Below are 26078 nucleotides of genomic sequence, written 5' to 3' on the forward strand. Positions count from 1 at the left end.
AAGGATATCATGCTTGGTAAAGTAGAGAGTCAGCAAAAAAGAGGAAGACCTCCATGAGATGGATTGACACAGTGGCTGCAACAATGGGCTCAAACATAGCAACTATTTTAAGGATGGTGAGGGACCTGGCAGTGACTCATTCTGTTGTTCATAGGGTTGTTATGAGTAGGAACTGACTCGACGGCACCTAATAATAACAACAAACAACAATCCTTAGTATAAACTATCCAGGGGAACACCATTTACTCCCTTGGGTCCTGTATGAAGAGCTACGCTTGTGCTGTCTGCCTCGCTTAGGAAAGTCTAGGGGGCGAGGCCCTGGTCTCTTTCAGTGCTTAGTGTAGCATGCAGCAGGGAGCAGAGCACTAAATGCAGCATGCATTACTTCATCCATTATGTCTGCTTCAAATGCTGCACATCAGTTGGGATGGGTCTTGATGACTTACATAATTTTTGCTGCACTGGAATTGTAGCCATGTAAAGAAATCATGCAGTGAGCTGGAGAAAATATTAGCAACACCATGATTTCGAGACAGATATTAGTATGGTTTTTAATGTTTCCGAAATCAGGCTGTGCCAAAGTAAATTGGGCCGATACAAGTATGTATGTTGTTGCTGATCTTAGACGCTGTTGAGTCAGTTCCAATGCGTAGCGATCCTGTGTACAACAGAACAAAACACGGACCAGTCCTGCACCAGCCTTGCAATCATTGCTACGTTTGAGCCCACTGTTAGAGCCACTGTGTCAATCCATCTTGTTGTGGGTCCTCCTCTTTTTCACTGACCCTCTACTTTTCCAAGCAATTTATTTGTATGTTCACTATATAAATAACTATAGTAAACATGTAAATAATTTCTAATTTATTGTCTAATTCAGAGCATTTTTGGCAGTGAGAGGGGGTGCTATTAATAATTACATGGCAACAACAGGAATAAACCAGTACTGGGACATATAGTCACCCTACTTATAATTTTATTTGCATATTTAATGTGGTTCATTCATTTGACATTATTTGTTGGGTACCTACCATGTATAAGGTACCATGCTTGACACTGAGCATACAGTGTTTAAAAATTGAATATTATCTCTTCTTTCTTGGAGCTAATGGTATAATAGGGAAGATAGTTAATTACAAAAAATACAGTAAGTGCTATAAAGGAGAAAACAATATAAATTCCAGGAAGTCAGGGATTTTGTATATTTTGTTCACTGATAAAATTCCCATCACCTACAACAAAAGTGTCTGGCACATAGTTCTCCACCCCCACCCTCCCCAATTGCTGTCAAGTCGATTCTGACTCATAGTGGCCCTATAGGACAGAACAGAACTGCCCCATAGGGTTTCCAAACAGATTGTCACATCTTTCTCCCATGAAATGGCTGGTGGGTTCGAACCACCAACCTTTCAGTTAGCAGCTGAACACTTAACCACTGTACCACCAGAGCCCCTTTGGTATATAGTTATGCCCAAAAAATAATGGTTGAATTGAATTAGAGAAAAGACCTGATTTATATTTTTAGAAGAATTAGAAAGCAACAAGAGTTGAAATGAAGGCCTGTTAGAAGGCTGTTGATGGAATACTCACCCAAAGATGAAGGAGACTTAGACTAGACTGTGCAGATTGAGAGAAATGGTTGAATTCAAAATATATTTTAAAGTCAGTCCCAAAAGCACAAATACTGTGTGATCCCATGTATATAAAATATCTAGAATAGCTAAGTGTATTGAAACCAAATCTTATTAGTGATTACCAGGGATGGGAGGGAGGGGTAAAGAGGGGGTCATTGTTTTGAGGGCTGTTAATGGTGATGGAAAAATTTGGAAACAGATAGTGGTAATGATTAATCAATATGATGAATGTAATTAATGTCACTGAATTGTACATGTAAAACATGTGGATTGGCAAATGTTTATATATATATATATATGAACAACATGTATAGGGTCCCTAGTGACCCTACAAGACAGAGTAGAACTGCCCCATAGGATTTCCAAAGAGCACCTGGTGCATTTGAATTGCCAACCATTTGGTTAGCAGCTGTAGCTCTTAACCACTATGCCACCAGGGTTTCCATATATATATGTATATATCTGACTGCACTGCATTTGCTGGTGTATTGGATGTGGAGGGAGAAGATGAGGACATAATTACAGATGAATTCCAGGCTTTGGGCTTAGACTATTAGGTTGATGAGGAGAAGACCTCACCAGGAGAGGACAGGTGGAGGGAGGCAGGGAAGGAAATCATGAACTTTGTTCTGGACAAGGCAAGCTAGAGATGCCTGAGAAACCTGCAAGGGGAGATGTCAAGTAGGCAGTTACACATAAAAATCTCAAGCTCAGAGGAATGTAGTGTTTTCCCCTCTGCCCTGAAAAGCTATTCTTATAGCAGCAGTGAATCTTACCATCAGTGGAATCTTACAGTGATAATTATTATAGCTATCACTTTTGGGGCTCTAAACTTGTGCCAGGTGTTGAAATAAGCCCTCTATATATGTTACCTCACTTAATCCTCACAACAACCATTTTTGGCATGTGTTAACTTTGTCACCATTTCACAGACAAAGAAACTGAGTATTAGAAGGTAGAATGGATGGCCTGAAGTCGCCAAACCAGCAAATGGGAAATCTAGGATTTGACACTAATGCTGTCTGACCCCAGAGCCAATGCTCGGAACCACAACCATCTCATGTCTCCTAAGAGGTAGGGATCTTGGACACATTTCCTCCCCTACTTGTAAATCAGCAGGTGACCTTGAACCTCAATTTCTCACATGTGAAATGATGGGAGAGAATCTTTTTGGTCCTCTTCAGTCTAATATACTGCAGTGCTGATCTCTTTTGTAAATCCCATTTTTAATATGAGTTTGCTATAGGTGCTTCTCAGAGATGATACCCAAGCTGACGATTCATTTCGATGCCTATGAAAAGGGCAAATTTCTTTAAAAGAATACCCAGCGTACCAGCTTTCTTAATCTAAATTTCAATAGTGTAAGAGGGAAGCGCCTTAGAAAAGATTTCATTTCAGAGTGAGTGACTGTTCCCCATCTCAGCTTCAGTTTTGTTATCTGAGTGATAAGCAGGAGGGTCCCACTGAGCTGAGTGTGAGGGTGATGCTTGGTTCCCACACGTGGCTCCCTCTGATGTCTGCTCCCAGTGCCCACTAAACTGCCTCTCCCTACATCCTCTCTCAGTGACACATTGGTCACCTATCAGAGGGCCCCCACTGTGCTGGGAGTACAGGGATGACAGTCTATTTTTTTCTTCAGTGATTCGTGGTTGGTTTGCACTTCAGAAAGGATCCTACTCACTTTTGTGGGCAATAGTCTTTGCACACTGGAGAAGCAGTCATATTTGGGTGTGTCAGCCTTTTTGGGGCATCCGGTCTGGATGGCCAATTTGAATTTGATTGGGACATGCTAATGAGCCATTTGTATGTGTAGGGTTTGTTTCTGATTAGATTAAGCTTCAGAGACAGAGAAGAAACAGCCACTGATTAAAGACATAAAAAAGGAAACACTTTAAATGAGTAAGTGTTTCATCTTCATATAGCAAAGTATAAATTAAACATAGTCCAGGGGATCAACTTTGAATAGCAGCTGGATAGAGTGAGGTTTTCTGAATGCGTCTGCAAGGAGAAGGTGCCTCACAGCAATTGAAGAGGGCTTGGAACACTCTGATAAAAATGACTCTCAGATTAGAGACGGGAAGGATTTTAGGAAATTGCTCCCTGAGTCCCATGACATTCAAGCTCATTATCATTCTCTGGCAGCACCAGTGACAGTAATGGCAGCCAGGGATCTTAGTTCAAAACAAAGACTTGATTTGAGTAGACAGCACAAGTGTCAATGGGTTCCTGATTTGGGACTTGGATAATACTTCTGTCTCTGAGCTTGAGGCATCCGGAGAGTTTTGTTTCTACAGAAATGTCTAGACTTGGGCTAGTCTGCCTTCCCCAGCCTCATTAGTGGGAAGCTCTGAGGGTCAGCCCCTCTAGAATCTGTCACTTGACCAGGGCTGGAGGCAGCTGCAGCCACGACCTCACCACCTGGCCCTGGTGCACTCTGGGATTAGTGGTACAGCCACGGGGTTACCATCTGTGGCTTCCAGAGGAACCCTGGGCGGAGTGTGATCTCTTAGCTACAGACTTTTCCTCTTCCACCCAGGCTGGCTTCTCCCTTGGTTGTCTGCCCCTTTGCTCTGATTCTGAGCTGATGCCAGTCTCTCACCTCCCTCCTGCTTGCAGGGGTCCTTACTCTCTCCTACCCGTTGCAGCTCCCTCCCTCACCTTTTAGGACTAGTTCTACTCTCTGTATCCTCAGCCTCTTTCTTCTGCTCTGAGTGGGCTCATCATCTAGAATTGGGAAGCTCCCACCATCCCGACATCCAGTCTCGCTCCATGCTAGAACCTTCCACAAAGTCCTCCCAATAAATTCAACCCCCTTGTTATGGGTGCCTGCTGTGACCCAGCCCCTTTGGTCACCTTGCCTCTTTACACACTGGCAGTTTGGATCTATCAGGGTATTTTTACAGGCCACAATACCCATTGCCGTCGAGTCAATTCTGACTCATAGTGACCCTATAAAACCAAACCCGTTGCCGTCAAGTAGATCCCAACTCATAGTGACCCTGTAGCAGCCCCTAAACCCCAGAGGCTTAGCATAAGAAGAGGTTATTTCCTGCTCACACACTGAAGGGTGGGAGGCTCTCCTGGGTCTCCTGGGCAACTTTTCTCCAAGTGGTGATTTAGGGACTCAGGTTATGTCCCTCGCAGGCTCGCCATCTTTTAATTTCAGTATCACCCTGACTTACATATCCAGCAGATGGGGGGAGAGGGATGGAAGTGTTCATGGGGAATTTATACCAGATACACACCGAGGAGCCCTGTTGGCATGATGTTTAAGCACTCAGCTGCTAATCTCAAAGTCAGTGGTTCAAACCCACCCAGCGCATCCGTGGGAAAAAGACCTGTCAATCTACTTCCATAAAGATTACAACCTAGAAAACTCTCACATGGGGTGGCTATGAGTTGAAAATTGATTCAATGGCACCCAACAACAATAATACTCACCTGCCTTGGCCAAGAAGTGACAGCTGTTATTTCCTCTCATCCCACTGGCTTGAGCTGCTCACATTTCCACTGCTTTAGCCGCTCCCTTGCTAACTGCAAAGGAGTGTGGGAGATGTAGAGAAAACCAAACCCGTTGCTGTCGAGTCGATTCCAATTCACAGCAACCCTATAGGACAGGGCAGAACTGCCCTACAGGGTTTCCAAGGAGTGCCTGGTGGATTAGAACTGCCAGACCTTTTGGTTAGTAGCCACAGCTCTTAACCACTATGCCACCAGGGATTCCAGATGTAGGGAAGCACAAAGATATCAGCATGGGCGCATTAACCAGTAAGTACACTATGCACCAGCTTACAGTAAGCAAGGTACACAAGGGCTTAACTGTGTTTCCTTACTAATTGGTGTGCACAATTTCACATGGGTTTACCACATCTTTGATGTGGTGAAAATCAGGTGAAATTGTGCACTGCAGATTAATAAGTGAGCACAATTAAGCCTATGCACTCCTTGCTTATTGGGCAATCTGTCCCTGGATATTAGTGAACAATAGGAATCTCTGCTACTCCCCTGGAGGCCCATCCTACTACTGGCCCAGTTTCCCCAATCATAGTTACCCGGGTCTTCCTTGTTCCAACTTTTCTCAAGTCCAACCTAGGCTAAGGTTGGACAACGTTAAGCAGGTTGGTTGGGTGATATGCGATTTGAGGTAATCATGAATAAGTTGTCCTTGGTCAGAGCCATTAAACGATACATTCTAATCTCGATGAACACACATTTGCAAAATGATCCTCATGGAGATTTCCCTCCTTCAACTCCCTCAGACCCAATCTTTATAATCAGAGCGCTGTGGTCTGAGGAAAGCCAGGTCCACTATATCTGATGGGCCATTTTGCTGAGCTTGGTGCCATCGTTGCTGTCCCTCTGACTTAACTCTGGGTTTCCTGTAGGTAAGCAGCTATTTCAGCCAACCTCAAGTCCCTGCAAAACAGCCTTTAAACTTTTTCTTCATGAAAAGCTTTCGAACATTCCAGCCCAGCTTGCCTCTCCTTGGAGTTCTGCCAGACAGATCCCCCTGCTGCCTTCTGATAGCTGTGAAGAATCCCTTTCAATCAGGGAAGCTGCTTCAAGTGTTCCTTGGGGCCAACCCAAGTGTTCAGACCCCTTCAGGGACACCCTCCAAGAAAAAGCATCATTTTTCCAAGCAACGGTCCTATCCAGAGGATTTTTTAGAAATGTTTATGGCAAGAGGAAGGCTTGGGAAGCTGTATCCCCAGAGAGTATTTTCCTTTGGGCTCTGATGGAAAAATAGCCTTATCAGACCCTCGAAGTGTTTTCTTACACTTTAAAATAACTAAATATCTACCCTTGGAAATCTGGGAGAGCAGCAAGAATGTGTATGGGAAATAATGCAGAACTAAAGTGGCATAGTAGTTAAGTGCTACAGCTGTTAACCAAAGGGTTGGCAGTTCGAATCCACCAGGCACTCCTTGGAAACTCTATGGGGCAGTTCTACTCTGTTCTATAGGGTCCCTATGAGTCGGAATCAACTCAACGGCACTGGGTTTTTAAAGCCCAACCTTTAAGCCTTCATTTATTCAGTAAGTGTTTATTGAACACTTATTATGCACCGTAGACCCTGGTGGTGCAGTGGTTAAGAGCTCGGCTGCTAACCAAAAGGTTGACAGTCTGAATCCACTAGCCACTCCTTGGAAACCCTATGGGGCTGTTCTAGTCTGTCCTATAGGGTCGCTATGAGTTGGAACTGAATCGAAAGCAATGGGATTTTTTGGTTTTTATTATGTGCCAGGCCCTGTTCTAGGCATTAGAGACTCCCTGATGAGAACAGTCTGGTATTGTTAAGTCCATAAACATGAAAAGAATGTCACCTCACTAGTAATCAGGGAATTGCAAATTAAAAGTACAACAAGGTAGGATTTTATACCCATCAGATGACCAACAATTAAAAAAGTCGGATAATGCCAAATATTGTGAAGCAACATGAGTTCTCATCCACGCTGGTAGATGTATAACTTGGTATGTGCACTTGAGATGAGGTTCGCTTTCCCTAGCAGAGTTGGCCATGTGCATAACCTACGCTGCAGAAATTCCACACCGGTATAAATACCTGGAGACACACCTGCTCCTGGCACCAGGAGACACGTAGGAGAATGTTCGCAGCAGCACCATTCATAATACTTTGAACAAGCAGACTGTCGACCCGCAAGAGACTACGTAAATAATCTGCTCTATTTTTTTTTTATATATATTTATACAACGGAGCACTCTATGGTGATGAAAATACATGAATGACAGCTACGTGCATCACATAGATGAATCTCAGAAGCATGATCCTGAGCAAAGAAAAGCAAGTCACAGTATATGTGCAATATGCTTCCATTTATATAATGTCCAAAACCAGGTAAAACTAATTCATATGTAGTTTAGGCTAATGGCAAAGAAATTATTAGCAAAATGCAGGACGATGGGTTACTTCTGGGGGTAACAAGGAAGACACAGAGGTTTCTAAGGTTTAGCAGTGTACTTGGTAGGTAAACAGTTGTTCCTTGTATTATTTGTCTTTAAACTGTTCATGTGCATTTTTACACACACACAGTTACCATAAGTGCTGTGCAAGAGGAAGTATAGGTGATATGCGAAAGCACAGCAGAGGCATTTAACCAAATTTCGGGCAGCCCCGGAAGGTAGGTAGGTAGGGCTGAGCAGGCAGGTAAGTGTTTGTGGGGGGAGGAGAATTCCAGTAAAGAGAATGGTATGGGCAAAGAGGGTGCAGAGATCCAAAAACACAGTCTGCCCTAGGAGCTAAAAGACATGCGTTATTTGGAACCCTGGTTTTGTAGTGATTAAGAGCTACGGCTGCTAACCAAAAGGTCAGCAGTTCGAATCCACCAGCCACTCTTTGGAAACCCTGTGGAGCAGCTCTACTCTGTCCTCTAGGGTCACTGTGAGTTGGAATCAACTCAGCAGCAACGGGTTTGGGTTTTTGTTTTATCTGGACAGTAGAGGGTGAGAGATGAGACTGCAGCAAATAGGAAGGGCCAAATCACAGAGGAGTCACAAAACATGCTAAGGAATGTGATCTTTATCTGCAGACTAAAGGTCATAAGTGTGGGAATGAGATGCTTTTGGGAGGAGATTGACTCTATGTTTACATTGTCTCCCTCCTGCTTCTCTGCTTCACACCCTTGACCCTGGCTTTTGAATTAGCCTTGTCCAGATATGACCTCTCTTTCCTTCTTATTCCCAGGCAGGGCCAGGACTAGGGTGAGGAGACAAGGCACCTAGGGCACAAAATTGAAGGAGACCCCAAAAGTAAGTGTCCTGCCTGGCCCCTTTCAGAGCCTTTTTCTGCCTGTATCTTTGACTCTACAACCACTCTGTGAGCGTGTTTTCTGGTCTTCAGCCAGCTCTCCCCAGGCCTCAGACACCACCCACTTAAACCTCTCCCCCGCCTGTCCCCAGTGTTGGCTTTCCACTCTTGACTGCATTTTGCAGCCAAGTTCAATGAGACAGCTACACATAAAAAGATAATCAACAACATGAGCCCAGAAATAAGGACCACATGAGTGGTACAAATCGTGTGTTTCAGGAGTTGAGAGGCACTGGGCCAGGCTGGCTTGGGATGGATGGAGAGCAGGAAGGAGAATTTGTGGCCTAAGGGAACAGTAGGAACAATTTGCCAAGAGCAAAGAGCTTATTAAAAGTAGTAAGGAGATAGGAGCTGGAAAGGATTTGGGATCTGATCCTGTGGTTTGTGGCTGTGAAATACAAGGGGGAGATGTTCCCATTAGCAATCCTTTATCTATGGTAAACATAACTAATAAATTATAGTACACTTTTCATTGAGCCCAGAGAGGGCCTAAGAATCCTTCTCAGCACAGTGCTTCAGGGGGACATTAACAGGCAAAGGGATTTAACGCAGGAGTATAAACTTATTTACTACTCCTATGCTAAACTGGGGGCCTGGTGGCACAGTGGTTAAGAGCTGGCTGCTAACCAAAAGGTCAGCAATTTGAATCCACTAGCCATTCCTTGCAACCCTTATGGGGTAGTTCTACTCTGTCCTATAGGGTCGCTATGAGTCGGAATCGACTTTGTGGCAACAGGTTTATGCTCAACTACAATGTGATCACAAATCTTTGAGTAGACAAGATGGTCAAATTGTAACCTGCTGTCTTGACCCTGATGTCTCCCTGTTTTAACCTAATGTACATGTCTCTGCCAATTTGTGTCTCAAATACTGGATGTCGTTAGAGATACTGGCAAGAAAACAGAATTATAGAAGGTAAAATATAGAAGGGATCTAAGACACCATTGAGCCCAGCTCCTCCATGTGACAGCTGGGGGAAACTGAGGCTGGTGGGAGAATGTGGGAAATAAATGCTTTAGGTAAGTGGCAAACACAGAATTTAAACTCAGGTCCTCTGACCCTGGCCATGTGCCAGTGACTCTCAGTCCTGGGAAGATAAAGGGGCCTGACCCGTCCTGAGAACCCACTGGTGCCTGTCTTTGCTAGTGGAAGCTTTTCATGTAGCCTCTCTTTTAATCCTCCCAGGGAATCATTGTCCCCAATAAAAAGGCAACTAAGGTCTAAAGGATGGCAAGGCTTTGGCTTGCTTACTTTGGACCCATCATCAGGAAAGACCAATCACTAGAAAAGGACATCGTGTTTGGTAGAGGGTCAGCAAAAAATGAGGAAAACTCTCGGTGAGGTGGATTGACACAACAGCCACAACAATGGACTCGAATATGCCAATGGTTACGAAGATGGGGCAGGACTGGACAGTGTTTCGTTCTGTTGTACATATGGTTGCCATGACGACTCTAACAACAAGGTCTAAAGACATTCCAAGTCAAAAGGCTACTATGTGACAGAACCAGGATTTGAAGCTTCTCCTGCAGCCCCCAAGACCCACAGGTTTTTTTGTAGTGCCCAGACGGATGCCCCCAACCTGCTCAGAAGTAATTCCAGGACTGGGGATCTCCTGGGAAGGGCTGGTGATGATGGGACTTTGCCCCACCCTGGGTGACTCTTGCTTACAGTCTGCTTTGAGGCCACATCTGGGAGACAGGCCCCGCTGATCCTCTGCAGGCCTATTAGAACATCTGCCAGGTTTGGGCTTTCTCTATAGTGAGACCGGCTCCTGGTTCCACAAGACAAAGCTGCTTTCTATCGCCCATATGCATCTGAAGGCTCCCCCAGTTTTACGACATTAATTTAAGTTCTAAAACTAAAGTAACTCTCTTTGGTTGCAGCACTATGCACTTAAATGTCAGAGCTTTGCTGAAAAACCACTTGAGTATGAAGGAAGCCATTTTTATTCTATAAAATCTGACCACATTTTATGTTAATAACCTTTATTAGGGGATCCAGCTGAGCTAGTTGAAACCATCTCTCTTTACAGTCATTGAAACCCCAGGACACTCATCTCAGGTTGCTGGATTCACTCATTCGAATAGTAGTTATTGAACTAAGTACCAGGTGCTGGTATATACTGGTAAATACCAGACATGATACTTGTCTTCATGGAGCTGATAGTCTAATAAAGAGAGACAGACATTTAAAGAATAAATACATAAATGAATGTATTGTGAATAAGTGCTATCAAGAAAGGAACAGTATTCAGAGAAGATCTAATTTAAATTGGGTGGATTGGGGAAGGTAATATTTGAGCTGGGTGACAAGTAGGGAAAAATCACTGCAGGAAGATGGAATAGCAGGTGCAAAGGCACAGAGACAAGAAAGAACTTGGGGTGCTCAAGAAACACATTGCTAACACCCCATCCAGAAGCCTGAGCCCTCGAGTTTGTCCAGCTTGGGGCTGACACACCACCAGGTTTCCCCAGTGCTTTTATAACTCAGCACATTCCCTCACTTGTTGTAATAAGCCTGGGCCACTTGCACCCTGTATAAAAATTACCTTTGACATCTTGGTACTTGCTTCCCTGTGACCTCGCCTGCCTTCTTGGTTACTGACCCTTGGTTTTCATTGCTCAGCCACCCCTTTGGTACCCATCTCCATTACACTCTCCTCATGGCATCACCAACCCCTGGAACTTGCTGTGCTAAGCCATCCTTCTACCCACACCTTTGCTCTCCGTCCAGTGGCCCTGTTCTCTGGCACAATCTTTCTTCTCTATACCCTTCATGTGGTTTGGGTCTTGCTACCTCATGCCAACTATTAGACATTTCATGTCCCAGGCCCGGCTCTCTTTCTTGTACTTCCTCATCTCCTGCCCCTCCCAAGCCTCCATGGAAGTTTCATGAAATCATCCTCCACCTGGTCCAAATGCCAGGGAAGTCCTTTTCTGCCCTTCATCTACCATCCCAGGGAGGATCTCAGAGATCAGGCTGTGGGTAAGACTTTTGAGATGCTCTCAGTTGCCAATCCGTTGGTCAGTGGAGTGGCTCATCACCCAGTGATAGAAACCACAGACTTTCTTTTATTAACTTCAGTGTCACTGGGTAGGTCCCAGAAATGGCGGGGTACACATGCTGAGTCTGTATCTTCTGCTCCAAAGCCCAGAGGCTGCCAAGAATCCAAAGGCTGTATCCAAGGCAAATGCTGTCACCTTCTTCACAGATTTGTTCCTTTCCACAGAAGAGAGGAAAGTGGAGACGAACTCTCTGTAAACAAGCGTTCCCAGTCTCTGGGGAGCGAGTCTCATGTGTCACACCCCACTGGGCTGGGCACTCTGGAAGGCTGCCTGCGTGTTGGGCTTGGGCCACACACGTGAGTTCCCTGCAGCCCATTTGCTCCCTGAAGGTGAATACACATGAGAAGCTGAATAGCAGCAATTGTAATAATTATTATAAAATAATAATGATGGGCACAGATTGAGAGCTTCAATGTTCTGGGCACTACAGCAGGAGCTGCCCTGAGCCCACAGCCCTGTGAGGTAACCACCGTCATCTACTTTTCATAGACAAGAGGTTAAGTGTCCCAAAGTCACCACTAAGCTGGCACATGGTAGGGTCTGAATTGAACAGGAGAGCCTGTCCCCAAGTCTGTGATGAGTTCACTTCCTTGACTCTCATCCATCTAGCACTCACATCGAAGCAGGCACAGGGCTAAATGCTAACACATACTCCAGCTTACTCACTTACAGAGGGTAAAACTGAGGACTGGGAGGAGAAGCTGCCTTCCAAGGGTGACATAGCCAGCAAGTGGCAGAAGTATAACCTGAATCCAGTTCTCTCTGGCTCCAAAGATGGACTTTTAAACACAATGTGCTACTACTACCCAGCCCAGCTGCCCCAACTCTGCTGGGAGCCCAGGATCTGTTCTGGGCACCATTTGGCATATGTCTAAAGGAGAATGCAGTGATGAGCTTGGAGGACATTTTGAAAGAACAAAGGAGACGATTAAACAAGCAATTGCAATAGTGCTATGATCAGGGAAAGACCAGGTAAGCACCTAATCTAGTTGAAGGGGGCCAGTGAATGATGCTGAACTGACACCTGAAGGGTGAGTCAGGTGAAGCCAGATGGTGTGGGGGTTATATAATTGCATGTGCAAATGTCCGGAGATGAGAGACAACCTGGCATGTGGGAGGACTGAAAGAAGTTCAGTATGGCTACAGCATAGAGTGTATCAGAGAACAGCAAGCCCGAGGCTGGAGGGGTAGACAAGGGGCCAGGTTCTGAGGAACCTCATGGGGCTGGACTATGGAGGGCTTGGTGAAGGAGAGGGATCTGACCCAGTTCACACTTTCAGAAGATCACTCTGGCTGCTGCGTGGAGAAGAGATTGGAGGAGGATGATGGAAAGAGGGAAACTGCTGTGGTGTCCAGATAAGAGAGATGGTGGTCTGGATAAGAGTGGTGGCTGCAGAGATGGCGGAAGGGGTGGAGATTCAAGAGCTAGACAGTGAATTCACACTGTTCCTTGTACTACGTGTCTGTGTACTATGCTGGGCAGTGCTGCCACCACCCTTCTGATTGGAATGATGGCACATGTACTCCATCTAAGGTGATACAGTGAAATGACTCTCCGAGAAAGAGGTCTCGCAATAAAAGAGCTTCATTACTAATCATGTTCGGCGTTGTGTTGTTGAAATATGTCAAGTAATAGCCTAGTTCCAGTTTCAAAAAGAATAATTTCCCAGACTTTCTGTGTTGTCAGTAACACATACATAGTATTCACAGACTGTCATTGAAAATCAGAGCAAAGTGAATTGGAAATCAGCACGATCCCTGGGATACATAGGCCATGGGAATGAAGGGTCACAGCTGGGCCTTCTAGGCCTCCCTCTGCTGCTCCTTAGAGCCACCTCTGGGTCACTGTCATGGATTGAACTGTGTCCCAAAAAAAATATCTGTTAACTTGGCTAGGTCATGATTCCCTTGTATGATTGTCTACCATTTTATCTTTTGATGGGATTTCCATATTTGTTATAAATCCTGTCACTATGATGAAATGAGATGGACTAGTGGCAGTTATATTGATGAGCTATACAAGATTAGATAGTGTCTTAAGCCAATCTCTTGAGCTATAAAGGAGAGAAGTGAGCAGAGAGATAAGAGGACCTCATACCATCAAGAAAGCAGTGCTGGGAGCAGAGCGCATCCTTTGGACCTGAGGTTCCTGCGCTGAGATGCTCCCAGACCAAGGGAGGACTGATGACAAGGACCTTCCCCCAGAGCCGACAAAAACAGAAAGCCTTCCCCTGAGCCGACGCCCTGAATTCAGACTTCTAGCCTACTAGACTGTGAGAGAATAAATTTCTCTTTGTTAAAGCCATCCACTTGTGGTATTTCTGTTAGAGCAGCACGAGATGACCAAGAAAGTCACCACTGGGGAAGTGCTGGCTCTTCTTCGAGCTACTCTGGTGGTCAGACAGACCTTTTGCCTTCAATACCAGCTGTGTTATATTGGGCAAGGGGCATCTTTTAGTCTCAGGTTTCTCATTTGAAACTAGAGATAACACCTACCTCACAGGATTACTCTGAAGATTCCATTGCATAATTTGCATAATAATAGCTGGGATTTACCAGTGTTTATTATGTGCTAAGGAGTCCCTGGGTAGCACAGACTAAACACTCCACTGCTAGCCAAAAGGTTGGAGGTTCAAACACACCCAGAGGTGCCTTGAGAGACAGGCCTGGTACTCTACTTCTGAAAGGTCACAGCCTTGAAAACCCTATGGAGCACAGTTCTACTCTGCACACATTGAGTTGCCATGAGTCAAAATCAGTTCAACAGCAACTAATGACCACAACATTATGTGATAAGAGGCACTGATGGTTCAGTGGTAGAATTCTCGCCTTCTGTGCAAGAGACCCACCTGATTCCCAGCCAATACACTTCTTGCATAGCCACCATCCATACCTTGATGGAGGTTTGTATGTTGCTGTGATGCTGAACAGGTTTCGCCAGTTTCCAGACTAAGACAGACAAGGAAGAAAGGCCTAGCAATCTACTTCTGAAAAACCAGGCAATGAAAATCATGTGGCTCACAATGATCCCATCCACAACTGATCATGGGAATGGCACAGGACCTGGCAACATTTAGTTTTGTTGTACATGGGGCCACCATGAGTTGGGGCCAACTAGGTGGCAGCTTACAACAAATATTATGTGCCAGGCATTTTTCTATATACTTTGCATGTGTGCCTGATCCAAGCCATGGTGTTTTCAATTGCCTCATATGCATGCAAAAGCTGGACAATGAATAAGGAAGACCAAAGAAGAATCAATGCCTTTGGATTATGGTGTTGGCAAAGAATATTGAATATATCATGAACTTCCAGAAGAACAAACAAATCTGCCTTGGAAGGGGTACAGCCAGAATGCTCCTTAGAAGCAAGCATGGCAAGACTTCATCTCAAGTACTTTGGGCATGTTATCAGGAGAGATCAGTCCCTGGAGAAGGACATCATGCTTGGTAAAGTACAGGGTCAGCGAAAGATAGGAACACCCTCAATAAGATGGATTGACACAGCGACTGCAAAGATGGGCTCAAACATAGCAACGATTGTGAGGATGGCACAGGACCGGGCAGTGTTTTGTTCTGTTGTACATACGACCATTATGAGTCAGAACTGACTCAGTGGCACCTGACAACAACTTTGCATGTAATCGCCTTAATCTTCTCAACAATCTTATGAGATAGGTACTATTATGATTCCTTTTTTAGATTAATAAACTGAGCACAATAAGATCAAGTGGTGTGGCCAACATCACATAGTTAGTTTGAAGCAGTGTCAGGATTTGAACCCAAGCAATCTGATTCCAAACCCTTATGCTTATAACAGCCATGTTATGCTGGCTCATCACATAAATTGTCCAGTGCCTGGCACATAGTTGACACTCAGCAAGAATGCTTGTTTCTTTTCCACTGGCTCTAAATAATATATTAAATGCAAGAAAAGCTTAGATAAGTGGCAAATCAGTAAATCACCTTCCAACTCCAACAGCCTACAGAGAAAAACTGGTATGACACAGACATAGTTAGGGAGAAGGGATTCTCTCCCTAACTAACACATGGGGGATTAAACCAAATCTGAGCTCACTTTTTCTTGGACCCAGACCTATTGTTACTGATGGGTACATGTTTACATGGGATCATTATATGCCAAATTGTCAAGTTGACCATGCCTGGCAAGTGACCATTACTATAGCCCAAGAGATTTTGATTGCTCTCCTTCATAAGCATTGCTCATCATGTATGACCAGTTTTTTAGATTCATCTCACATTTTTAAGCATCAGCCATTCATTTATTTGGAGTCTCTGAGTGGTGCAATAAGTTAATATGTTTGGCTGGTAACCAAAAGGTTGGCAGTTTGAGTCCCTCCAGAAGCACTTTGGAAGAAAAGCCTGGTGATGTACCTCTGAAAAATCAGCTACTCTGACATGCATGGGGCCATCATTTGTTGAACTAACTAAATGGCAACTGGCTTTATGAATGTATTTATTTACTCAGCAAGTATTTACACATTGTCTACTATGTTCACGTCTTGTGTTAGGTACTGGAGATGAAAAATGAATGAGATATAGGTTCTTCCCTCTGGGAATACAGTTAGTGGGAGAGGCTGACCTCTCAGCAGGTAAGTTTTGATATGAACTAGCTCTGCCTTGAGGATTGAGTAAAGACTCCACAAAGAGAGACCATGTGGTCAGTGTCTTTAGAGACGGATTTTTTTCAGATGAAGTGGGCAGGCATTTTAAAATTATACAAGAGACACAAAAGAGCATGAACATTCAGTAGCATTGAAAGTTCAAAGTGACTGGAATGACTGTGGCAAGAACTACCCATAATGCATGAAGGTGACTTTTTTTTTTTTTTTTTCAAAATCAGCTTGTATTCAGTTCAAGCTCCCACTCACCAAGGTTGGTGAGAAGTTTAAAATCATTCCCTTCTTTGTGGCAATTGGGTTCTATCAGAACCCCAAGTCCTAGAAAGATGGGGTAGGAAAGAGTGTCTGGCTTTCTCTCTGTGCTGATCACTAATCCTTGTTGAGGCCCATGTAGTCCATCTGAAGATGGATATCTTTGTTGGGAGTTCCAAGGTTTCATTAACTTTTCCCCTAGAGACAAGAAGAACCAAGATCTTTGGTCACAAAATGCCTGGACTCTTCTTTAAGGGAGCAGGGTTGAGTGGTAGGAGGGCTAAAGAGAGAAAGAGCTTTAATTCTTTGCTGGCAAAATCCACAGTTGCAAGAAAGAAGACAAGATAATGACACAATAAACATCCTACCCTGTTGGTGCAGTGGGTAAGAGCTATGCCTGCTAACCAAAAGGCTGGCAGTTTAAATCCACCAGGTGTTCCTTGGAAACCCTGTGGGGCAGTTCTACCCTGTCTTTTAGGGTTGCTGTGAGTCAGCATCAACTTGACAGCAATGGGTTTGGTTTTGTCTTATAGGAGTAGAAATGAGGTACCACTCTGCTGACAGTGGTCTGGAGAAAGTGTGAAGAACACTGTTTTCCCCAGCTCGTGTTGAGGTTCCATGTGTCTGGGGTCAGGGGTGCAGAGTCAGGTATGAGCACTGACAAGTGGCTTCATGTCTTCTGCAGGTGTGGCAGTGTGGCGGGAGCGTGGAGGTCCTGCCCTGCTCCAGGATTGCCCACATTGAGCGAGCCCACAAGCCCTACACTGAGGACCTCACTGCCCATGTCCGCAGGAATGCCCTCAGAGTGGCTGAAGTCTGGATGGATGAATTTAAAAGCCATGTCTATATGGCCTGGAACATACCCCAAGAGGTAGGGATGCCCTGTGGGGATGGTTTTCTTGGAGTTTGGTGGGGGAAAAAAATATAGCAGCAGACTCTTCTTCCCATGGGTCAACCAGAGTCTTGTTTTCTATGCGAGACTGGGCTCTCAACCCTTAAAAATACTACATGTTGAACAAAAGAGGCTCACTATGGAAACCCCCACGTCTGTCAGTTTGTTGTACTGTGGGGGCTTGCGTGTTGCTGTGATGCTGGAAGCTATGCCACCAGTATTCAGATACCAGCAGGATCACCCATGGAGGACAGGTTTCAGCTGAGCTTCCAGACTAAGACAGACTAGGAAGAAGGACCTGATAGTCTACTTCTGAAAAGACTTAGCCAGTGAAAACCTTATGAATAGCGGCGGAACATTGTCTAATATAGTGCCAGAAGATGAGCCCCCAGGTTGGAAGACACTTAGAAGGTGACTGGGGAAGAGCTGCCTCCTCAAAGTAGAGTCAACCTTAATGACATGAATGGAGTAAAGCTTTCGGGACCTTCATTTCTGATGTGGCATAACTCAAAATGAGAAGAAATGGCTGCAAACATCCGTTAATAACTGGAACCTAGAATGTACAAAGTCTGAATCTAGGAAAATTGGAAATTGTCAAAAATGAAATGGAATGCATAAGCATCAATATCCTATGCATTAGTGAGCTGAAATGGACTGGTATTGGCCATTTTGAATCAGGAAGAGCAGTTAATACTATTGTTATTCAAATTTATGCACCAACCACTAAGGCCAAAGATGAAGAAACTGAAAATTTTTATCAGCTGCTGCAGTCTGAAACTGATCGAACATGCAAGCAGGATGCATTGATAATTACTGGTGATTAGAATGTGAAAGTTGGAAACAAAGAAGGATTGGTCGTTGGAAAATATGGCCTTGGTGACAGAAACAATGCCGGAGATCGAATGATAGAATTTTGTAAGACTAATGACTTCTTCATTGCAAATACCTTTTTCAACAACATAAACAGCGACCATACACATGGACCTCACCAGCTGGAACACGCAGGAATCAAATCGACTACATCTGTGGAAAGAGATGATGGAAAAGCTCAATATCAGGAGTCAGAACAAGGCCAGGGGCCAACTGTGGAACAGACCGTCAATTGCTTGTATACAAGTTCAAGCTGAAACTGAAGAAAATCAGAGCAAGTCCATGAGAGCCAAAATACAATATTGAGTATATCCCACCTGAATTTAGAGACCATCTCAAGTATAGATATGATGTGTTGAACACTAATGACCAAAGACCAGATGAGTTGTGGAATGACATCAAGGACATCATACATGAAGAAAGCAAGAGGTCATTGAAAAGACGGGAAAGAAAGAAAAAACCAAGATGGATGTCAGAGAAGACTCTGACACTTGCTCTCAAACGTTGAGCAGCTAAAGCAAGAGGAAGAAACGGTGAAGTAAAAGAACTAAGCAAAAGATTTCAACGGGCAGCTCAAGAAGACAAAGTAAATTATTATAATGACATGTGCAAAGAGCTGGAGATAGAAAACCAAAAGGGAAGAACACCCTCGGTGTTTCTCAAGCTGAAAGAGCTGAAGCAAAAATTTAAGCCTCAAGTTGCAATAGTGAAGGATTCTATGGGGAAAATATTAAACAACTCAGGAAGCATCAAAAAGTAAGATGGAAGGAATACACAGAGTCATTACACCAAAAGAATTAGTCAATGTTCAACCATTTCAAGAGGTAGCATATGATCAGGAACCAATGGTACCGAAGGAAGAAGTCCAAGCTGCACTGAAGGCATTGGCGAAAAACAAGGCTCCAGGAATTGACGGAACATCAATTGAGATGTTCCAACAAACGGATGCAGCACTGGAAGTGCTCACTTGCCTATGCCAAGAAATATGGAAGACAGCTTCCTGGCCAACTGACTGGAAGAGATCCATATTTATGCCTATCCCCAAGAAAAGTGATCCAACTGAATGCGGAAATTATCAAACAATATCATTAATATCACATAAAAGCAAAATTTTGCTGAAGATCATTTAAAAGTGGCTGCAGCAGTATATCAACAGGGAACTACCAGAAATTCAAGCTGGATTCAGAAGAGGATGTGGAACCAGGGATATCATAGCTGATGTCAGATGGATCCTGGCTGAAAGCAGAGAATACCAGAAGGATGTTTACCTGTGTTTTATTGACTGTGCAAAGGCATTCGACTGTGTGGATCATAACAAATTATGGATAACATTGGGAAGAATGGAAATTCCAGAACACTTAATTGCGCCCATGAGAAACCTTTACGTAGATCAAGAGGCAGCTGTTCAGACAGAACAAGGGGATACTGAGTGGTTTAAAGTCAGGAAAGGTGTGCATCAAGGTTGTATCCTTTCACCATGCCTATTCAATCTGTATGCTGAGCAAATAATACAAGAAGCTGGACTATATGAAGAAGAACAGGGCATCAGGATTGGAGGAACACTCACTGACAACCTGCATTATGCAGATGACACAACCTTGCTTGTTGAAAGTGAAGAGGACTTGAAGCACTTACTGACGAAGATCAAAGACCACAGCCTTCAGTATGGATTACACCTCAGCATAAAGAAAACAAAAGTCTTCACAACTAGACCAATAAGCAACATCATGATAAATGGAGAAAAGATTGAAGTTGTCAAGGATTTCATTTTACTTGGATCCACAATCAACAGCCATGGAAGCAGCGGCCAAGAAATCAAAGATGCATTACACTGGGCAAATCTGCTGCAAAAGACCTCTTCAAAGTGTTGAAAAGCAAAGATGTCCCCTTGAAGACTAAGGTACGCCTGACCCAAGCCACGGTATATTCAATTGCATCATATGCATGTGAAAGCTGGACAAGGAATAAGGAAGACTGAAGAAGAGTTGACGCCTTTGAATTGTGGTGTTGGCAAAGAATATTGAATATACCATGGACTGCCAAAAGAATGAGCAAATCTGTCTTGGAAGAAGTACAACCAGAATACCCCTTAGAAGGAAAGTTGTCGAGACTTCGTCTTACATACTTTGGACATGTTGTCAGTAGGGATCAGTCCCTAGAGAAGGACAGCATGCTTGGTAAAGTACAGGGTCAGTGGAAAAGAGGAAGACCTTCAATGAGATGGACTGACACAGTGGCTGCAACAATGGGCTCAAGCATAACGATTGTAAGGATGGCGCAGGACTGGGCAATATTTCATTCTGTTGTACATAGGGTCTCTATGAGTCAGAACCAATTCAACGGTACCTAACAACAACAACAATGGAAACACTGGGGGCATAGTGGTTAAGAGCTACGGCCGCTAACCAAAACGTCGGCAGTTCGAATTCACCTGGTGCTCCTTGGATACTCTATGGGGGCAGTTCTACTCTGTCCTATAGAATCACTATGAATCAAAACCAACTCAAGAACAAGGTTTTTTGTTTTGTTTTGTTTTTTTAATGATGCTCTAAGCCATTTCCTAATCCCACCCCTGCTTGAAGGAGGAATTCTTTTCTCTGGGCTTTAGTTTTCTCATTTTAAATGAGAAAGTTGGACCAGGAGGCCCCAAGCTTCCTTTATGCTCCCAGGTCCTGAGCTTCTCTGACATGTCTGACCAACATTAGGGGTTTCATAGTACTGGATTGATTACAAATACCCTTCAAACCACAAAACCTGTTGCCGTTGAATTTATTCCGACTAATAATGACCCTGTAGGACAGAGTAGAATTGCCCCATAGGGTTAGCAGCTGAGCTCTTAACCACTGTGCAACCAGGGTTCCACAAATACACTAGCCCCCCCCCCCAAAAAAAACGTGTTGCCATCAAGTCGATTCCAACTCATAGCAACCTTATAGGACAGAGTAGAACTGCCCCCTAGAGTTTCCAAGGAGTGCCTGGTGGATCCGAACTCCCGAACTTTTGGTTAGCAGCCATAACTCTTAACCACTGTGCCACTGAGGTTTCTACTAATACAAATACATATACTAGTAATCACTAAATTCACAAAATGCACCTCAAACCTCCCCCTACCCTGGATTCAAGCTTCTTCCTCAAACCTTTGACCACAGCAGTAAAGAATTGCATATGCCATTGAGGGTCACTATGAACCAGATGGCAATGGGTTTGGTTTTTTGATTTTGGAATTTCTTGAGCTAAGTGGACGGGGATGGGATACGCTCCCACAGGGACCTCAGTAGGAGAAAGGAATTGCTCTGGACTTATTTTAGACTGCTTCTATCCTCTAAGAATCTCATCTCTGCCTGCCATGATCCTCAATCCTTTAATCACCTACACTTAAGAGATGCCAGAGAAAATAAGCAATGTTTCTCTAGTAGTTTTGTTCAACCTTGCTGTGTGCCATATGGAAATGACTTTGCTGAGATGGGAGAGCCCAACAGATGCTGGCCATGGGATTCCAACCTGCTTACTGGCCTGTCTGCATGGAGTTCATTGCTTATGTTGCTTTCCGTGTGAGATGAAGCTATTGACTGTGTGACCTCCCTTTTCCCTCCCAAGGCCATGGCTCCCCCTTGGGAGTCCTCTAGAAAGCCTCAACTCCATCTTCCTAATAGAAAAGCCACTGATCTCTGCTTAAAATTTCCATATGAAGGCCCTGCTCTCTGAACTCTCCACCAAGCTAATATTGCTCTAAGTGTTTGAGAAAGTAAGCGGGACTATGGGCAGGAGCACTTAGGCAAAAGTGGGGAGGTGGGAAGGGAAAGGGGAAAGAGTGCTTGGGCTGTATATCCCTGAAATCAGTGAGATTTCAGCAGTTGGGAGGAAGAATGAGGAGCCAGGGAGTACCAGCCAGTATGCAGCCAACCCTAATGAACCAGCCCCAGCATTGCATCTCTGATGGTGGGAGTGTTTCTAAGGAAACCAAAATGCCTTCTGGACTCCTTTGTGGCTGTGGGCGACGGATCATGGCATTCTGTGCAGAATGCTGAGCCCTGTGTGGTTGTCCTCTGATGGCAAATGTTAAGAATACTTAGGAACTCCCTGGGAGCTCAGTACTGAAGCATTATAGATCCCCGGGCTCTGCTAAAGGACTGGAGTCCTATCTACACTCCTGCTGCCTTCTCCCTGCATGCTAGGCTGGAGCCCTTCCAGCCCCATTCCCCATTGAAGCTGACAGATGTTGAAGTGCACATCAAATCCAAAGGATCAGGGAGAGCTGAGTGGAGAAAAATCATTGGAAAATTATGAAACTCAGTGTCTGGGACTCCTCAGGGGGGTAGTTCAAACCAAACCTAGTGGGCAGAGGGATGTGAACACAAGAAGGCAGATGAGAGGTAGATGTGTCCAGGATACAGCCTTAGGAGGTCTGTGTTTTCATAAAAAACTGTCTCTTGATCCCACTTTTCCCTTCTATGCCCAAACTCCCTCTCTCCCCTTTTACTAAACTTCTGGAAAGAGTCAACGCTTTCTCACCTCCCATTCATCTCTCAAGTCAACTTCCAATACTATATTGAAACCTAGATTCTCCTTTCAGGCAAAGACTGAGACTTAGTCTCTTTTGTATACTCGTGCTTAAGACAGTGCCTGACATGGAAGGGGCATTCAGTAAACTTGAGTGGAAAAAGAAAAAAGAGGGAGGGAGGAAGTGTGGACAATACATGCCCTGCCTGATTCCCTCGGGAGTCTTACCTGCTGCTCTTGAAGTGCTGGCGCTCCAGTACCTTTAGCTTAATCACAGCCATACCTGTTACCCACTTACTTAACCTTTTGTCTACAAGACCTAAAGCTTCCTTGAGAATAAAATATGTTACTGTATGTAGAGACTTTGATCAGTACCTGGCACATGGAAAGTGCTAGGTAAGTGTTAACTATTGTTGCTGAAGTTGTTCTTAGGCCCTATACATTGTCTCCTCAGTTTTAAAAAGCCCTTGCTGGGCAAAGTCCTCCTGCCCTTGTTGCCTTCTGTGCTGAGCTCCCTCTGGGGCTGTGCACTGGGCACAGCTGACCCTCTCACCTGCTCCCTCACCATGTTCAACCCCAAGCTTCTGCAAGTCCAGGAGAGCTTCCTGCTATCACATCTTACAACTTAAATTGACAATCTGCTTGCTTTTCACCAAACAGGAAGTCAGCCTGCACCCAAGCATCAGTATTTTCTTAAACAGGGTTCAGGAACTCTAGACCAGCTCCTTCTTCCTCTCCCTCAAAGACAGGCTGCGTGCCAGGGATGGCTCACCACCTCGGTGCTTACGTGTTGGCCCTTTCTTTACGTTTGGCTGTGAGGAAGCCTGTGCCATCTCAATTTGGTGACTGTGTTGCTGCACACACAGGCAGGAATGTGTGGCTTTTTTTGTTTCCTAGTGCTGCCGCAACAAAGTACCACAAGCCGAGTGCCTTAGAACACCGGAAATTTATTCTCCCACAATTCTGGAGGCCAGAAGTCCAAAATCAAGGTCCTGGTGGTGCCACACTCCTTCCAAAGGCTCTAGGGAAGAACCCTTCCTGGCCTCACCCAGCTTCTGGTGACTCCTGGCATTTCTTGGGTTGTAGATGTACCACTCCAGTCTCTGCGGGGCTTCATCCCTCTCATCGGTGGTCACATTCATGTCACCATTTCTCCTCTGTGATGGGTGCACCATGATGGCTCAGGGGCCACCTCTCTGATGCACCTGGGAAGTGAGGGACACAGGTACTCTCTACACCAAGAGAGATTTTGCTTTTCCCACGAGGACTTGGTCTCAGTAGGCAGAAGGACAGGATCTCCCAAATGCATAGTGTAAGGTTAAAAGCACAGACTCTAGATCTAGGTTAAAAGCACAAATCTCAGCTCTACCGTTTATTAGCTGCAGGGTTTTGGACAAGTTATCAAAGGGGTTATTGTACTTCTCTTTGTTTCAACTCCTCATCTATCAAATGCGAAGTATATAACACTACCTCATATATTTGAATGGGGCAGTGTACAAAAATATCAATATGAGTAAATATCAAATAAAACAGAGCCTAGCACCGCGTAAGTGCTTTTTAAGTCTTAGGTATTATGATTATATCAATAGTATTAGAGTTAGTGTTATTCCATCTTCAACTTTCCTCCCTTTCTTGTCCCTCTCACCCCACAGATCAGAGTCTCTCATCTTATCTCTTTAAGTAGGAAAAAACTTTACTCATAGTGTATTCTCATTTCCTTGACCTCTACCAAGGCTACAGATTTTTTTTTTTTTTTAATTTAAAATCTAAGGATTTGGCATCTTTATCATTGAGGTGCTTTGATGAAAATCCCCGTCATGCTGACCTCACAGTTATGGGGTTAAGGTACACATGGGAAAATGCATTGGTTAACTTCCCACATGATCCTTTCACAAGAGTGTTTCCAGGAATCTTGGTGGAGGGCTCCAGGTCTTCACAAGGTGGGGTTTGGGGTGACTGCATCTCTGCCTTTGCCTCCCTGTGCAGGACTCAGGCATCGACATCGGGGACATCACCGCTAGGAAGGCGCTGAGGAAGCAGCTGCAGTGCAAGACCTTCCGATGGTACCTGGTCAGCGTGTACCCTGAGATGAGGATGTACTCTGACATCATTGCCTACGGGGTGGTAAGGAGCCTGCCTCCTCAGTTCTTCATTCAGACACAGAGAGCAAGGCAAGAGGGAGACACGGAGTAATGGGAAAGGAAATAACAGTCCCCTCGGCCTCCCACGTGGGAACCTCTTGGCTGAGCAGCTGGTTTATGGAGCGGCAGGGCAGCCTTTGTTTTCATAGCCCCAGACCTCTCCATTCCCTTTGTTTGTCTCTACTCTGTGTGCATAATCACTCCTCTTTTGCATTTCATCGTGTGCCTGTGTCTGTGTGTTCAAAATGCTTGGCCACTTCAGGATGCATTCTGTCCTGGACTTGGAGGGCTGGAGCAGGGCCATGGGTTCAATGTGTCAACCCTGGTACACTGAGGCCAGAAGGCCGAGGACCAGCTTACTCACTCTGCTTAACCCAGGGCCTGTTCATGGGCTCAAGATGCTCAGGTTGCCAGCTTCCGCCACCTTGTGTGGAGCCTTCCTGGTGCAAAGGGTAGATGTCCCCAGTCTGGTTCTTGGAGAGCTGTTGCTGACATGGGCCCTGGAGGAAGACAGCCCCAGCATCTCATCATAGGATCAGCCTGTGACAAGAAGATCCTCAGAAACCTTAGCAGTTGCTCGACCTTCCTCTCACTCTAGTGTCAAGGTTAAAGGAAACGGATTTGTGCAGATCTGTAAACACTTGGGTTCTTCTCCTAAGCGAGAAGTGCCTCTGCCTGACTCTCTTCCCTCAGAGGTCACGTGGCACCTTTGTCCTTATACCTCCATCATGCCTGTCACCCAGAACACCAGGTGTCAGCCGATGACTGGTCCCGGGAGGAAAGGACAAGAGGAAAGAAAGCACGAGGAAAACTCACCACTACCACAAGCTTCTGAAGGTTTGCCAGGGCAGAAACAAGAGGAGATGCTTCATTCTGGGAGCCACTAGCTACAGGTGGCCGTTTAAGTTGAAATGTATTAAAATTAAACAAAATTAAAAATTCAGTCATCCCTCAGTCTCACTAGCCACATTTCAACTGTTCAGCAGGTACATATGACTAGTGGCTACCACAATTGACAGTGAAATATAGAATATTTCCATCATCACAGAAAGTTTTGTTGGACAGAGCTGCCTGAGAGCAGAAGCCACGTGTTGTGAGGGGGAAAGGGAGGAAGGAAAAGCACTGAGAGAAATGTGTAGTCTCTCCTTTATCGTCCTAACCCATTCAGCACTGGCCCCACTCCTGCATATTCCATTTAGTAAAACAAAATTCTGCAGCTCGTTTAAGATTGCAAAGCAGCATAACACTCCCTGTTA

The 26078-nt window shown here is 44.8% G+C and overlaps 1 protein-coding gene across 1 annotated transcript in view; it reads left to right on the forward strand.

Moving 5' to 3' along the window:
• The window catches only part of GALNT18 (polypeptide N-acetylgalactosaminyltransferase 18), a 396475-nt gene that overhangs the window by 304956 nt on the left and 65441 nt on the right, over positions 1-26078 (forward strand). The window contains exons 7-8 of the mRNA XM_003412001.3: positions 17105-17290; positions 24668-24805. Of these exons, the coding sequence (XP_003412049.1) occupies positions 17105-17290; positions 24668-24805 (324 nt within the window). The remainder of the gene's footprint in view (positions 1-17104; positions 17291-24667; positions 24806-26078) is intronic.

Source organism: Loxodonta africana, chromosome 7, assembly GCF_030014295.1.
Source record: "Loxodonta africana isolate mLoxAfr1 chromosome 7, mLoxAfr1.hap2, whole genome shotgun sequence".
Classification (NCBI taxonomy): Eukaryota; Metazoa; Chordata; class Mammalia; order Proboscidea; family Elephantidae; genus Loxodonta; species Loxodonta africana.